Source organism: Erinaceus europaeus, chromosome 1 (assembly GCF_950295315.1).
Source record: "Erinaceus europaeus chromosome 1, mEriEur2.1, whole genome shotgun sequence".
Lineage (NCBI taxonomy): Eukaryota > Metazoa > Chordata > Mammalia > Eulipotyphla > Erinaceidae > Erinaceus > Erinaceus europaeus.
In genome coordinates, this window is record NC_080162.1 from 2206083 (window position 1) to 2222014 (window position 15932).

The following is a 15932-nucleotide window of genomic DNA, read 5'->3' on the forward strand; positions in this document are numbered from 1 at the left end:
GGTAGCAGTACTCTGTCTTGTTAGGTGATTGTTAGGATGAAGTGCTGTGTTAAGTATTTGGCAAAGTCCGTGACTCCCAGTATGTGTTCCGAATATGGAGTCTCTAAGATTGCCAGACAGCTGTAGGGTAGTAACTAGGGGACAGTGTTGGTCTGCTTCTAGTTCTGCTTCTGGGATCCCTTCTGTTACATTGCTTGATGTTGTGGTCTATTTACATGGTCATTCTGTTACGTTGGTTTGGTCTCACTCCCCCTGCCTCTGGGAGATTTTGGTTTAGTCCTTGCTACTTTGCGTTTCTTCCTTCTCCCGGCCCCTTCCCTATCCTACATACTTCCTTGATTCCTGATGCTGCCAGCAGGAGGAGAGAGAGCAAGACAGAACTGTGTGGTGATTAGATTAGATTAGTTTTTTGAACTGTTCACTCGTGAATAAAGAAATACTGCTTCTCTGCTCAGCCATGTGTCCCTGGTCGTCTGTCTCCGGCCGTGAAGCTAGCCCGGCACACTGAACTCTGAACTTTGACTGACAGGACAGAGCTAGAGAAGTAACTCCGAGCCAGATCTTGAGAGGTTCAAATAGCAATATCAAGAGTTTGAACCTTTAGGGGGCCAGGCAGTGGTGCACTTGATTAAGCATAGGCAATACTAAGTACAAGGACCCACGCAAGGATCTGGGTTTGAGTGCCTACTCCCCACCTGCAGGGAGGAAGCTTCACAAGTAGTAAAGCAAGTATGCAGGTGTCTCTCTGTCTCTCTATCCTTCTATCTCTCCCTCCTTCCTCTCTCAACTTATCTCTGTCCTACCCAATAAAATGGAAAAATTGGCTGCTAGGGGCAGTGGATTCATATTGCCACCACCTAGCCCCAGTGATAACCCTGGAAGCAAAAAAAAAAAAAAAGAGTTTGTACATTCAGCATGATGAAAACAGTTGTGTTAAAGTCCATTGTAAAGAGAAATTAGAACTGATTTTTTTTTTTTTTTTGGCCTTACCTTCCTAGCTTCACTGTGAGATCACATACGTGGCACTGTTTGGAAAAGTTTTGTGTGTGATATAGTGAAAAGAAAGATGATGACTCCACAGCTGATGGCCTCTATTTTTTCTTCCACAGTGATTAGTGAGAGCCAAAGACAACAGCTGGAGTCTGTGAGTTACTCCTCCCGCTATGCTCTGGGCCTCTTCTATGAAGCCGGCACAAAGATCGATGTCCCCTGGGCTGGGCAGTACATCAGCTGTAATCCCTGCATCCGCTTCATCTCCATTGACAATAAGAAGCGTGATATAGGTCAGTACCTACATTTCCCCCTTAAATACAGTGACAGTGGTGAGTGTGTATGGTGAAAAATGCAGCTTCCTTGAGTGTTGCCATTCTGAAGAGAACAAGCATTTAACTCCAAGCCACAAGAGATAAAACTGAATATCACATGTGGCCCATAATAAAATACTCAGTGAAACCAACACCGAGTTTTTCAGAAAGTTGTTCTCCACATGGTTTGTATTACTGAGTTTATATAAAATGGTGTCAGAAGATTTCAAAATCTGGGGGAGTTCTGGTGTTTAATATGGACCCATCTGTATGCAAATGTGTCTTTCCTTTGTTTCTTGGTGGGGGTTGTGTGTTGATTGGTTTTGTTTTCAAAATGGTAAATGTCACTCTTTCCATTTTCCAGGCTAGTAATAAAAAGTGAATTTTACTATGTTATGAAAACCCATCCATATAATTTTATTCAGTTTTTACTTGCAAGGCTACGTAAAATTACTTTGTTTACAAAGTAACTAAAATTCTAGGTACAGTGTTTCATAAGGACTTTACTGGACTTGAATAACACCTACACCCTCCCTTTTTCATTGAAGTTATAAAAAACCCATCTGAATTGCTTAAATAAACATAAACTAATTTATTTTACATAAAGGTGAATGAAAGTGTGTTCTTATAGGATTGTCCTGATGCTTAATATAACTGATTTTCATAGAATAAATTGTAGCAATCTAAAACAACTGAATTCCTGAAACCAACTTATGGAAGCAGGGCTACGGAGCAGCAGCTATATTTCCCTCCTCTCCTCTCCTCTCCTCTCCTCTCCTCTCTTCTCCTCTCCTTTCTGAGGTCAACTAGGAATACCAAAGGAGACCACCTTGGACCGCAACAAGACAGGACTAAAATGGCTTCAGGAACCCACCAACCACCAGTGAGTGCAAACACATGTGGCTCGTGGACAGAGAGAAGCTTAAGGAGAGATTAAGTGGCTGGTCCAGCAGTTTACCTGTTGAGACACCACCTCCAGTCTGTTTCACCAACAAGGGGACAGCTGAAGGGAGGAGATAGCTCTCCTGAGAATCAACAAATGTAACTGTGAGTCTCCATTGCTACTGCCCTCAGAATCTGGAGCAGCAGCAGGGAGGCCCCATGCTGACACCAAGGAACAGAGAATTAACAAGTAAACTCAGGAGAAGATCTATACCTCCCTGGCCTAGCAGTGGGTCTGTGAAAGACTCTTTGCATAACCACTGGATTATCTCTGCCACACTCTACTTTATCTCTTGGTCAGGAGTCAGTGATTAAGCTAAAAAGTCTACTTACAGTTTAAAAGCCCTCAGGCTCCCATAGCCTACAGGGAAGAAAAATCAAAAGGGGTTGTTAAGCCACTATGCTCCAACTCAAGGATTAAAATACTATTGAAACAACTGTCAGTTTCCACAACTGTAAACCCTTTAATTACCTTACTTAGACACAAGTCAATCCAGGCAAAAGTGATCAGTAATTTGAAAAGTACTGAGAGAGGGAACTCATAACTTACTATATAAAATGATCAAACCAACAAGAAGAAATATTGGAGAAATGAACCAGGGCAAGAGTCCAGCTAAAAGCCCCCCAAAGGGTGAAGCACAAAATAATGAGGTCAACATCCAAACACTATTTAAGGAAATAATCACAGGAGTGAGTAAAGAGTTTGAAAGAATTGTCATCAGAAATGCAGAAACAATAAATGAGACTCTGGAAGAAAACATGAATTATCTCAAGGTTATTAGGGAGCTGAAAGCTGAAATAGATGAGCTAAGAACACAAATAGATGAACAAGCTAAATTAGTATCAGAACAGGGTAACAAAATAGATGAACTCCAGAAAACAGTAGAGGGCAGAGAGAATAGAATAAATGAGGCTGAAGACACAATTAGTGGATGGAGGAAGAATTAGAGACAACTAAGAAAGAAGTAGAGATCTTAAAAAGAGATTAAGAGATACAGAAAACAAAAACAGAGACCTATGAGATGACGTCAAAAGAAATAATATACATATTATTTGCTTACCATAGGAAGAAAGAGAGGGAGGGGAAGAAAGCATTCTTCAGGACATAATAGCTAAGAACTTCTCTAGTCTAGGAAACATAAAAGACATAGAGGTTCAAGAAGCCCAGAGGGTCCCAAACAGAATTAATCCAGATTTAAAGACACCAATACACATTATATTTAGAATGGAAAGGAATTAGGATAAATAAAGGATCCTGAAAGCTGCAAGAGAAAAACAAAGAGTCACCTACAAAGGAAAACCCATAATATTAGCAGCAGACTTCTCCAAACAAACAGAGAGAAGAGAATGGCAAGACATCTATCGAGTGCTCGATGTGAAAGGCTTTCAACCGAGAATACTGTATTCTGATAGACTGTCATTCAGACTATATGGAGGCATAAAAACCTTCTCAAACAATCAACAGTTGAAAGAGTCAACTATCACCAAGCCTGCCCTGAAAGAAGTTCTGAAAGGTCTCCTATAAACAGACCACCATAAATAGGCCACATATCAGAACACTCTAAAACTCTATAGAATGGCGTTAAAATATCTGCAAACTTTGATATCAATAAATGTCAATGGCCTGAATTCACCTAATAAATGCACAGAGTAGGAAGATAGATCAGAAAACACAAACCAACAATATGCTGTCTACAGGAAACCCACCTAACTCAACAAGGCAAACACAGACTCAAAGTGAAAGGTTGGTTGTAAAATTATCATATAAGCCAGTGGACCACAAAAAAGGGAAGGAACAGCTATTCTCATATCTGACAAAATAGATTTTAAAATATATAAAAATAAAAAGCATAGGGATGGACAATACTAAATGTTCAGTGGATCAGTCAATCTAGAGGACTTAACAATTATTAACATATATGCACCCAATGAGAAGCCATCTAAATACATCAAACATCCATTGAAAGAGCTACACAAATATATTGACAGCAACACAGTCATAGTAGGGGACTTCAACATCCTACTCAGATCCAGGCAGAAAATCAATAAAGACATGAGGGAGCTAAATGAGGAGATAGATAAATTAGAACTATTGGACATTTTCAGAGTCATTCATCCCTAGAAACTGTAATACACATTTTACTCAAGTCCACATGGTTCATTATCAAGGATAGACCATATGTTAGGCCACAAAGACAGCATCAGCAAATTCAAGAGTATTTGAATCATCCAAAGCATCTTCTCAGACCACACTGTAATTAAACTAACACTTAACAATCAACAAAAGAGTAGTAATAGTCCCAAAATATGGAAGCTCAATAGTACAGTACTTAACAACTACTGGGTCAAAGTAGAAATAAAGGAAGAAATCAAAATGTTTCAAGAGTTCAATGAAAATGAAGACACAAACTATCAAAATATTTGGGACACAGCTAAGGCAGTACTGAGAGGGAATTTCATAGCTATAAAACACACATTACGAAACAAGAAAATAAACAGCCTGATTGCACATCTGAAGGAAGAAGAAGAGCAAAGGAACCCTAAAACAACCAGAAAGACAGAAATCACTAAAGTTAGGGCAGAAATAAATAACACAGAAAATAAGAAAAACAGATGTGAGAGTGATCTGGCTGTGACATCTGTCACCTCATTGATTGCCAGGGTTGAAAATAAGAAAACCATTCAAAAGAACAATGAAAGTAAATGTTGGTTCTTTGAAATAGTATACAAAGTCGACAAACTTTTAGCCAGACTCACAAAACAAAAAAGGGAGAAGACCCAAATAAATCAGATCAGAAATGAAAGAGGAGATATCACAACAGACACCACAGAAATTCAACATATCATGCCAGGTTTATATGAACAACTATATGCCATCAAGCTAGAGAACCTGGAAGAAATGGATGATTTCCTAGATACCTACAAACTTCCAGAATTAAATAAAGAGGGAATAGAAACATGAACAGACCCATCACAGCTATTGAACTTGAAACAGTTATCAAAAACCTTTCTAAAAATAAAAGTCATGGATCAGAAGGTTTTAGAAGTGAATTCTAGAAAACCTTCAAATAAGAACTAATATCTCTCTTTTTAAAAGTCTTCCAGAAGATTGAAGACACTGGAATACTCCCTTCCAGCTTCGATGAAGCCAACATCATTTTGATACCAAAAGCAGACTGGGATACAACCAAAAAAGAAAACTATAGACCAATATCTCTGATGAACATAGATGTAAAATACTGAACAAAATTCTAGCCAACCGGATATAGTTGTATATTAAAAAGATTGTTCATCATGACCAAGTGGGGTTTATCCCAGGCATGCAAGGTTGGTTTAATATACGTAAATTAATCAATATGTTCCACCACATCAATAAATGCAAGACCAAAAACCACATGGTTATAACAATAGATGCCGAGAAAGCCTTTGACAAAATACAACATCCCTTTATGATCAAATCACTACAAAAATGGAAATAGATGAAAAATTCCTCAAGATAGTGGAGTCTATATATAGCAAACCTATAGCCAACATCGTAGTCAAGGGTGAAAAACTGGAAGCATTTCCACTCAGATCAGGTACTAGACAAGGACACCCACTATCACTATTACTATTCAACATAGGGTTGGAAATTCTTGCCATAATAGTCAGGCAGGAACAAGGAATTAAAAGGATACAGATTGGAAGAGAAGAAGTCAAACTCTCCTTATTTGCAGATGACATGATAGTATACATAGAAAAACCTAAGGAATCCAGCAAGAAACTATTGGAAATCAGGTAATACAGTAAGGTGTCAGGCTACAAAATTAACATTCAAAAGTCAGTGGCATTCCTCTATGCAAACACTAAGTGAGAAGAAGTTGAAATCCAAAAATCAATTCCTTTTACTATAGCAACAAAAAAATTAAATATCTAGGAATAAACCTAACCAAATAAGTGAAAGATTTGTATACTGAAAATTATGGGTCACTACTCAAAGAAATAGAAAAAGACACAAAGAAGTGGAAAGATATTCCATGTTCATGGGTTGGAAGAATTAGCGTCATCAAAATGAACATACTACCCAGAGCCATCTACAAACTTAATGCCATCCCCACAAGATCCCATCCACGTTTTTAGGAGAATATAACAAATGTTACAAATGTTTATCTGGAACCAGAAAAGACCTAGAATTGCCAAAACAATATTAAGAAGAAAGAACAGAAATGGAGCCATCACACTCCCAGATCTCAAATTGTACTATGGGGCCATTGTCATCAAAACTGCTTGGTACTGGAATATGAATAGACATACTGACCAATGGAATAGAATTGAGAGCCCATAAGTAAGCCCCCACACCTATGGACATCAAATCTTTGACAAAAGTGCCCAGACTATTCAATGGGGAAAGCAGAGTCTCTTCAACAAATGGTGTTGGAAAGAATGGGTTGAAACATGCAGAAGAATGAAACTGAACCACTATATTTCACCAAACACATTCCAAGTGGATCAAAGACTTGGATGTTAGACCACAAACTATCAGATACTTAGAGGAAAATATTGGCAGGACACTTTTCCACATAAATTTTAAAGACATCTTCAATGAAACAAATCCAATTACAAAGAAAACTAAGGCAAGCATAAACATATGGGACTATATAAAATTAAAAAGCTTCTGCACAGCAAAAGAAACCACTACCCAAACTAACAGAGCCCTCACATATTGGGAGAAGATCTTTACGTGTCATACATCAGACAAAAGGCTAATAACCAGAATATATAAAGAGCTTGCCAAACTCAACAACAAGAAAACAAATAACCCCATCTTGAAATGGGGAGAGGGGTACAGTAGCAAATGCTGGAGAGGTTGTAGGGTCAAAGGAACCCTCCTCCACTGCTGGTGGGAAAGTCAATTGTTCCAACCTCTGTGGAGAACAATCTGGAATACTCTTAGAAGGCTAGAAATGGACCTATTCTGTGATCCTGCAATTTCTCTCTTGAGGATATATCCTAAGGAATCCAACACACCCATCCAAAAAGATCTGTGTTTACATATGTTCTTGGCAGCACAATTTATAATAGCCAAAACTGGAAGCAACCCAGATGTCCAACAACAGATAAGTGGCTGAGCAAGTTGTGGTATATATACACAATGGAATACTACACAGCTATAAAAATTGCTGACTTCACCTTCTTCACCTCATCTGGATGGATCTTGAAAAATTCATGTTAAGTGAAATAAGTCAGAAACAGAAGGATGAATATGGGATGACCTCACTCTCAGGCAGAAGTTGAAAAACAAGATCAGAAGAGAAAACACAAGTAGAACCTGATCTGGAATTGGTGTATTGCACCAAAGTAAAAAACTCTGGGGTGGGTGGGGGGAAAATACAGGTCCAAGAAGGATGACAGAGACCTAGTGGGGGTTGTATTGTTATATGGAAAACTAAGAAATGTTATGCATGTACAAACTTTTGTATTTACTGTGGAATGTAAAACATTAATTCCCCAATAAAGAAATCAAAAAACAAAAACAAAAACAACTGAATTCCTGAAAGGAACAGTCAGTTCAATTTGTTACAGTGTTTTCCATGCACTAATGGTTTCATCAAGCCATTAGTTACAAGTCTTTCTTGATAAAATCACCAGCCAACATCACTTGGCTTGCCAGAACTTCATGATAGTGAGACCTCTCTAGAATGTGATGTTCTATCAGAGTATTTGATCTTAGAAAAAAAAATGTTTCTTCTATAACTTAAAACTCCCCGTGTGCTGGACTGTTTATATTCACATGATACTACATATATATACAATCAATAGTTCATGAAATACTTTGTAACGGAAATGGACTGACCATTTTTAATTCTTTAACTGCTTTGTTTTGTGTAAAGAGAAATAACACTACATCTTTCAAGGTCTATACCATGAATTAGACATTGTCCTTTGTGTATTGATTCATAAAATATGATATATGTGAGAGTTTATTCAATGAAATATAATGAAATAAGCAATTCAAATTTGTTCAGAAAACATGATAGCATTTTTATATTATCTACAGTGGGTTGAATTGTATCTCCCCTCCCCAAATTCATATGTTTAAACACTAACCTCAAGTGTAATTGCATTTGAAGGTGGGACTTACAGAAGGTTAGATATACTGGAATCATAAGATGCTTATAAAAATGAAATCTTCTTCCACAGTGTTGGTGGAAATGTAATTAACCCAATGTCTGTGGGTAAGTCTAGAGATTCCTCAGGACAATGGAGATGGGTCTACCATAATTTCTGGCAGTTTCTCTCCTAGGGATCTATCCAGAGATTAAAACAAAAACAAAAGCATATCTCAAGAGCTCTATGGACATCTATGGTCATAGTAACCCAAATGTCTAGGAACAGATGAGTGATTAAGAAATGGGTGGTATATATATGCACAGTGGAACGTTACTCAATTCTAAGACATTATGGAGTCTTCCCCTTGCTCCATACTGCATAGAACTCAAATGAATCATCTTGACTGAGAAAAACCAGAAGAAGAGTGAGTACCAGATGACCTTAATCCTAGATGGGACATCAAGACCAAAGAAAGGCAAAAATACAGGAGGTGTTTTACATGAACTATGTTTTCATGACAACAGAGCCAGGAACTCTAGCGAGGTAGCTAGTAGATGATTAAAAGTCTTTGGAGACTCAGTGAACTGTGGTGAGGAAAAATGTCAACTGGTAGTAGGGTTGGTATGCAGGCACCTGCCATAGAGAGATAAATAACTTCACACCTGGGAGTTGGGCGTAGCGCAGCAGGTAGGGATCCTGGTTCGAGTCCCCAGCTTCCCACCTTCAGGGGAGTGGCTTCACAGATGGTGAAGCAGATCTACAGATGTCTATCTTTCTCTCCCCACTCTAACTTCCCCTCCTCTCTCCATTTTGCTCTGTCTTATCCAACAAAAACAACAATAATAACAAAAACAATAATTACTACAACAATAAAATAACAAGGTCAACAAAAAGGAATAAATAAATTTTTAAAAAGATACTTCATACCTGTGAAAACTGTCTTGTAAACCATTATCCCCCATTCAATTATAGTAAGACTTTACTAGAAGAATGAAAGAATTCTTCCTATCTTGATGTGTACACCAAAGACCACAAGACAGCAAGAAACAGAAATAGTGACCTCTCTGGAAACCAAAATCATTGGCACTGTGGCTTTTAATTACCTAGCCTATACAACTGAAAGAAATAAATCTTCCCTGTTTATTTTTTTTTAATTTTTTATTTACAAAAAGAAAACATTGAAAAAACCATAGGATAAGAGGGGTACAACTTCGAACAATTCCCACCACGAGATCTCCGTATCCCATCCCCTCCCCTGATAACTTTCCTATTCTTTATCCCTCTGGGAGTATGGACCCAAGGTTATTGTAGGATGCAGAAGGTGAAAGATCTGGCTTCTGTAATTGCTTCCCCACTTAACATGGGCATTGACAGGTTGATCCATACTCCCAGCCTGTCTCTCTGGGGAAGGGTTCTGGGGAAGCAGAGCTCCAAGACACATTGGTGGGGTTGTCTGTCCTGGGAAGTCTGGTCGCATTCTGCTAGTATCTGGAACCTGGTGGCTGAAAAGAGAGTTAACTTACAAAGCCAAACAAATTGTTGATTAATCATGGACCTAAAGGCTAGAATAGTGCAGATGAAGTGTTGGGGGGTCCTCCATTTTGTTGATAGCTAGTAGGCATATTTTAGTTATATTTCAAAGAACTTGTAGCTATACTAGTGTTTTTGCCTGAGCCTGACATCTGATATGCCGGTGGATCCAAGTTATTGTCTGGGGAGATGATGTCATGGCTGGGAAAAGGATCAGAAAGCTGGATCAGGGAAGAGAGTAGCTCCCTAATATGGGAAAGTGGTATAAATATTGTTGACTATATACCCCACTGATTTAATGTTATCTGGGGCCCATAATTATCTTAGGAGCCTGTGTGACCTCTGCATCCCTGTAGATCTGAGCTCACATTCTGTGGTCATGAGTAGGAACATTCCAAGCTGCCCCAATATCAACCTATCATCCTCAGGTGTAGCATAGATTATGTTGTCCATCCCCCCTTTAGAGGAGGAACATTCTCTACTATTGTTGATCCAAGTTGAGGGCAAGGTCCTATATGGGCCCACAAAGGGGTCTATTGTGTTGTTCTTGATAGAAATGACCAGTAACAATGGAGAGAGGTATGTATTTGAGATCTAGGCCTATCAAGTCTGTTTGGGAATCTCAGGATTCCCCCATTAATCTTTCTTGTTTCTTAATCATTCATCTATTCCTAGATATTTAAGTTGTTTCCAAATTTGGATACTACAATTAATATTACTGTGAACATAAATCTGCATAGAGCTTTTTGGATGTTTTTTGACATCTCTAGATATATCTGTAAGAGAAAAATCACCATAAATTATGGTAGATACATTTCCAATGTCCTGAGGAATCTTCAGGCTAGTATCTATACTAACAGACTATCCAGTCTGTGGTACTGTGTTATAGCAGCCTGAGTGGACAGACTTATATTCTAAGAGAAAGAACATCAGAATCACTTGTCAGGTGATCAATGCTGGTCTAGCTTCGCGGGCGGGACACAGACGACCAGGGACTCATGGCTGAGCTGGGAAGCAGTATCTCGTTTATTAATCAGATACATCACCTTTTATGCATCTCTTCACCAGAAGTGACAAGGGAAAGGAAATGACTAGGAGACGGGGTGGAGCAAAAAAAAGAGTGCCAACAGAACATAGAAAGCTTCCATCTAACCAGTGGAGATTAAACCAATACCGTGCAGGCAGGGCGGGACCAAGGTAAAACATTGATTATGTAAATAGACCACAGCCTCAAGCAATGTAACAGAAGGGGTCTTAGAAGCAGAATTTAGAAGCATAGCAGCAGATCAATATCTTGAGAGACATTGGATTTAATCTTCTCTGTGCCCCCTCACTCTTGGTGTTGACATACTCAGTAGACTGGTCAAGTAAACAAGGTCACAGTAACTACTTAAAAAATTTTTTATTAGTGATTTCATAATGATTAACAGGATTGTAAGATAACAGAGGTACAATCCCATGCAGTTCCCACTCCCTCCATTGGAAGCTTCCCTATTTTTATCCCTCTGGGAGTCTGGACCAAAGATCTTTATGGGGAGCAGAAGGTGGGAGTTGTGGCTTCTGTAATTGCTTCTCCGCTAGACATGGGTGTTGGCAGGTGGATCCACAACCCCCAGCCTGTGTCTGTCTGTCCCTAGTGGGGCAGGGCTCTGGGGAGGGGAGGTTCTAGGACACATTGGTGAGGTTGCCTGTCCAGGGATGGCATCCTAGTAGTGACTGCAACAGTTAATAGAATTTATATACTTTCCTTGTGTTTGATAACTATGCTGTGCCCTAATACAGCTTTCTAGCCCTACTCTCATCTCTGACACCATCTCTCCAGACAACACTTTTAGTCCACCTGCATGTTAGCTATTGGGCTCAGCCAAAACTCACTAAATCCATGGATACCTTAGAACATACCTAAAATAGACCAATTAGCTTCTTCACACACAAAGACCCCTAAGTTCATCTGCTCTTTTCTTACCTTTGGGTTCCTGTTTATCAAACAATTTGTCCTGCTTTATATCTTACTACCTTTCAGACAGTAACTATTATAGTCACATCTAGACTCAGCAACATGGTGAAGAACTGTTACTTACCATCTCTATCCCTCTATCAAAAAATCTTTTGAGGAATCCCCCAGCAGAATTAACTCTTATGTCCTACATATGTGAAGAGTAGACACACAAATCAAATATTTTTGATAGAGAGAAAGTAAGGAGTAAGGGATGCTGGGTAGGTAATGAATAATGGCCATTATTTGCAAGCAGAGTCACTGCAACTGAATGTGACTAAGATTGGTATCAAGAGAGAAGAATGGATAGTCCAAATTGTTTTGGAAAATACCTTAAAACCACATGGAATAACTTTATGTTGCCTTTTCAATAGTCAGTTGGTTTTATTTATTTGAGATCAGATGAAAGATTATATTTTCAGAATAAAGTGTTTTTTTTTCTATGAGAGACACACAGAAAAGGAAGAAATGGTAGTTTCATTTCTTGTAATACTAATGAACTGTATAAAATAAATGAGATGATGGGGAAAAGTAATCAGCCACTGTGCAATAGCAATTTATAAAAACAAAGATGCAAATTCAAATTACTGTAACAATATATTAATAAATTCTCACATGAATTAAAGAAATAAATAACAGAAATACAAAAATATTTCTTTCTTCCTTTTTCTTCTTTTTTTTTTTTTAATCACCACCAAGGTTGTCACTGGGGCTTAATGCCTACACAATGAATTCATGGCTCCCAGTGGCCATTTTTCCCTTTTTTATTCTAAGTTTTGTTAGCTAGAACAGAGAAATTGATAGAGGAGGGAAGATAGAGAGGGAGAGAGAAAGCAGACACCTGTGGACCTGCTTCATTGCTCGTGAAGCATCCTCCCTGCAAGTGGGGAGCTGGGGGCTCAAACCCAGGTCCATGTGCTTGGTAAGATGTACACTTAACTGGATGTGCTACTGCTGCCCCCCCAAATATTTTTATATTAATGATCATAACTCTGTGTTCTCACTATCTGGAGTTAGGGTGCTAAGTATGTATGGTTGAGTACAAATAGTGTAATTGTCCATAAAATGGGACTCTGTTGTGTGTTACTGATACTTAAGTAGATCAGTAACAGTTGTCATTTTCTGTTATTAACACAAATATACATCCAACTTTTATTTGGAATATTTTGTCTACTGGTGAGCTAATAATATGATAAATACATTCAGCTAATGAGGGGGAAACATTTGTATTCTGTCAAGATAGAACAACAAGATAGACAAATTGAAGCAAAGTTGGGTCTACAATAATGAAAATAATAATAATAAAATAACCATGTGCTGTTAAATTTTGAAGACAACGGATGATAAAGGATTGGTGTCCCAAGCCAGAAAGAGGCCAAGAAGTGATCATCTGTCAGGCATTGTGGCTAGGCAGGGCATTCAGAAAGCCAAAAGCACAGCCACAGACTCTCTGGGCAAAGGACAGAGTTGCAGCCCAGATTTAAGTGCCAATAATTCTGTATATCACTCAGGACATTTAAACTATTGTTCAATGGAACAAAATGTACAATGGAAAACTATATTCTTAAAGCGCTCTTTAAGAAAGAAGTCTGGCATCAAATAAATTAGCAACATGCTGCCAATATGATCTATATATTTTTTAAATTTTTACTAGTGATTTAATAATGATTAACAAAATTGTAAGATAAAAAGGATATAATTCCATACAGTTCCCACAACCAGAGTTCCATGCCCCCTCCTCTCCATTGGAATTTTCCCTATTCTCTATCCCTCTGGGAATATGGACCAAAATTCTTTTTGGGGTGCAGAAGGTGGAAGGTCTGGCTTCTGTAATTTCTTCCCTGCTGAGCATGGGCATTGGCAATTGCTTCTATTTTCAGTTCCTATGGCATGTTTCCCTATTTAAAAACTTTTCTACAGAGAAGACTGACTCTCACTTCATTAACTCTAGAATTTCCCAAGCATATTTGATTGTGGAATGTTAAATTTGAGCACTTAATGACTACTATTCCATGTCAATAGTTCATATATGAGGCATACCCTATGACCAGTGTGTGTGTGTGCGTGTGCGTGTGTGTGTGCATGTGTGTGTGTGTGTGTATGATATCTGGAATAGTCCCCATATGAAATGGTGGGGTTAGGGTTAGAGCTCAGAAAAGACCTGAGGTCTTTTAGAAATGAGCGAAGCTTTTCTCCACATACGTCAAAACTAGGTGGTGTTAGAACCAGAGCCAATCTGAAAGATTATTTTTAACATAGGTATATACAATTTCCAGTAAGCTTGACATCATAGGGAGACATCAGAGTTTGATGTAGATTGAGAATCTAGTTCTAAAACCCTCCAATGATTTTTTAAAAATAAAATCAAGTCTTGTTTTTTGTTTTTATGGTGGTGAATATCAAACCCAGGGCTTGTTACCACTGAGAGACACCCCTGTCTTCACAGTAAAAAAGTAAAGTGTTCTGGTAAGGGAGCCTTTCAGGTCCTAGTGCATGATGGTGGAGAAGGACTTAGGCTCAAGAAGTGAGAATGTTTTGCTGTATAGAAGTTAAGTATGAACTATAAATATCTTTTGCATTATAACAGTGATGCCATAGACTGTCATACTGATAATAACAACAAATCTTGGGATGCTATCTCAGCATTAAAAGAGTGTATAGGAACAAACAGTGTTGGAAAAATTGGGTTGAAACATGCAAAAGAATGAATCTGAACCACTACATTTCACCACTCACAAAAGTAAATTCCAGGTGTATAAAGTATTTGGATGTTAGACTAGAAACTGTCAGCTACTTAGAGGAAAATATTGGCAGAACTCTATTCCATTTAAATTTTTACCACATGCCAAGATTTATTGATGAACAATAGAAATACATATCTGCGTATCAGATAGTGAACATGGCTCATTGGACAACTGATGCACAAAAGCAGGAATACTAGTGAAGCAGCTAAATTTTAAAGGCATCTTCAATTATAAGAATCCATTGTTACAAAGAAGAATGAAATAAAAATAAACCAACAGGACTACATCAAATTGAAACCACCATCCAAACAAAGAGACTTCTTACAGAATGCGAGGAGATCTCTATATATCATACATCAAACATGTGGCTAATAACCAAAATACATAAAGAATTCACTTAACCTAGCAACAAAAAATCAAATGACACCATCTGAAAATGGGGAGAGGATATGAACAGAATACTGACCAAAGAAGAGATCCAAAAGGCCATCAAACATGAAAAAAATGCTCCAAGTCAATGAGTGACAGATAAATGTAAATAAAGACAGCAATGAGATGCTACTTCAGTCACGTGGGGATGGCATACATCAGGAAAGGTAGCAGCAACAAATGCTGGAGAGGTTGTGGGGACAAAGGACCCTCCTGCACTGCTGGTGGGGATGTCAGTGGATCCAACCTCTGTGGAGAACAGTCTGGAGACTCTCAGAAGGCTAGAAGTGGACATGCCCTGTGACCCTGCAATTCCTCTCCTGGGGATAGACCCTAAGGAACCCAACACAACCATCCAAAAAGATTTGTGTGCACATATGTTCTTAGCAGCACAATTTGTAATAGCCAAAACCTGGAAGCAACCCAGGTAGGTGTCCAACAACAGACAAGTGGCTGAGAAAGTTGTCGTCTACATATTAATACTACTCAGCTATCAAAATGATGAATTCACTTTCTTCACCTCATCTTGGATGGAGGTTGAAGGAATCATGTTAAGTGGGATAGGCAGAAACAGAAGGATGAATATGGGATGATCTCACTCATAGACAGAAGTTGAAAAACAAGAACAGAGGAAAAAACACACAGCAGAACTGGGCCTGGAGTTGGTGTACTGCACCAAAGTAAAAGACTATGGGGTTTATCTTGGAACATGATGGCAGAGGAGGACCTTGTGGTGGTTGAATTGTTATATGGAAAACTGAGAAATGTTACACATGTTGTCGGACTCTTTGGTAGGGAGGCCTCTTATCAGGCAAAAACTTTAGGCCTTACCAGCTCTTTTGTACAACAGATGCGGGGGACCCAGAAGGAATGTTCCGGGGCAGCAGGGGTGAGTGG

The 15932-nt window shown here is 38.6% G+C and overlaps 1 protein-coding gene across 1 annotated transcript in view; it reads left to right on the top strand.

Annotated features, from left to right (window-relative positions):
* The window catches only part of RNLS (renalase, FAD dependent amine oxidase), a 331287-nt gene that overhangs the window by 235596 nt on the left and 79759 nt on the right, over window positions 1-15932 (top strand). Inside the window, exon 5 of the mRNA XM_007520759.3 lies at window positions 1110-1283. Coding sequence (XP_007520821.1) covers window positions 1110-1283 — 174 coding nt within the window. The remainder of the gene's footprint in view (window positions 1-1109; window positions 1284-15932) is intronic.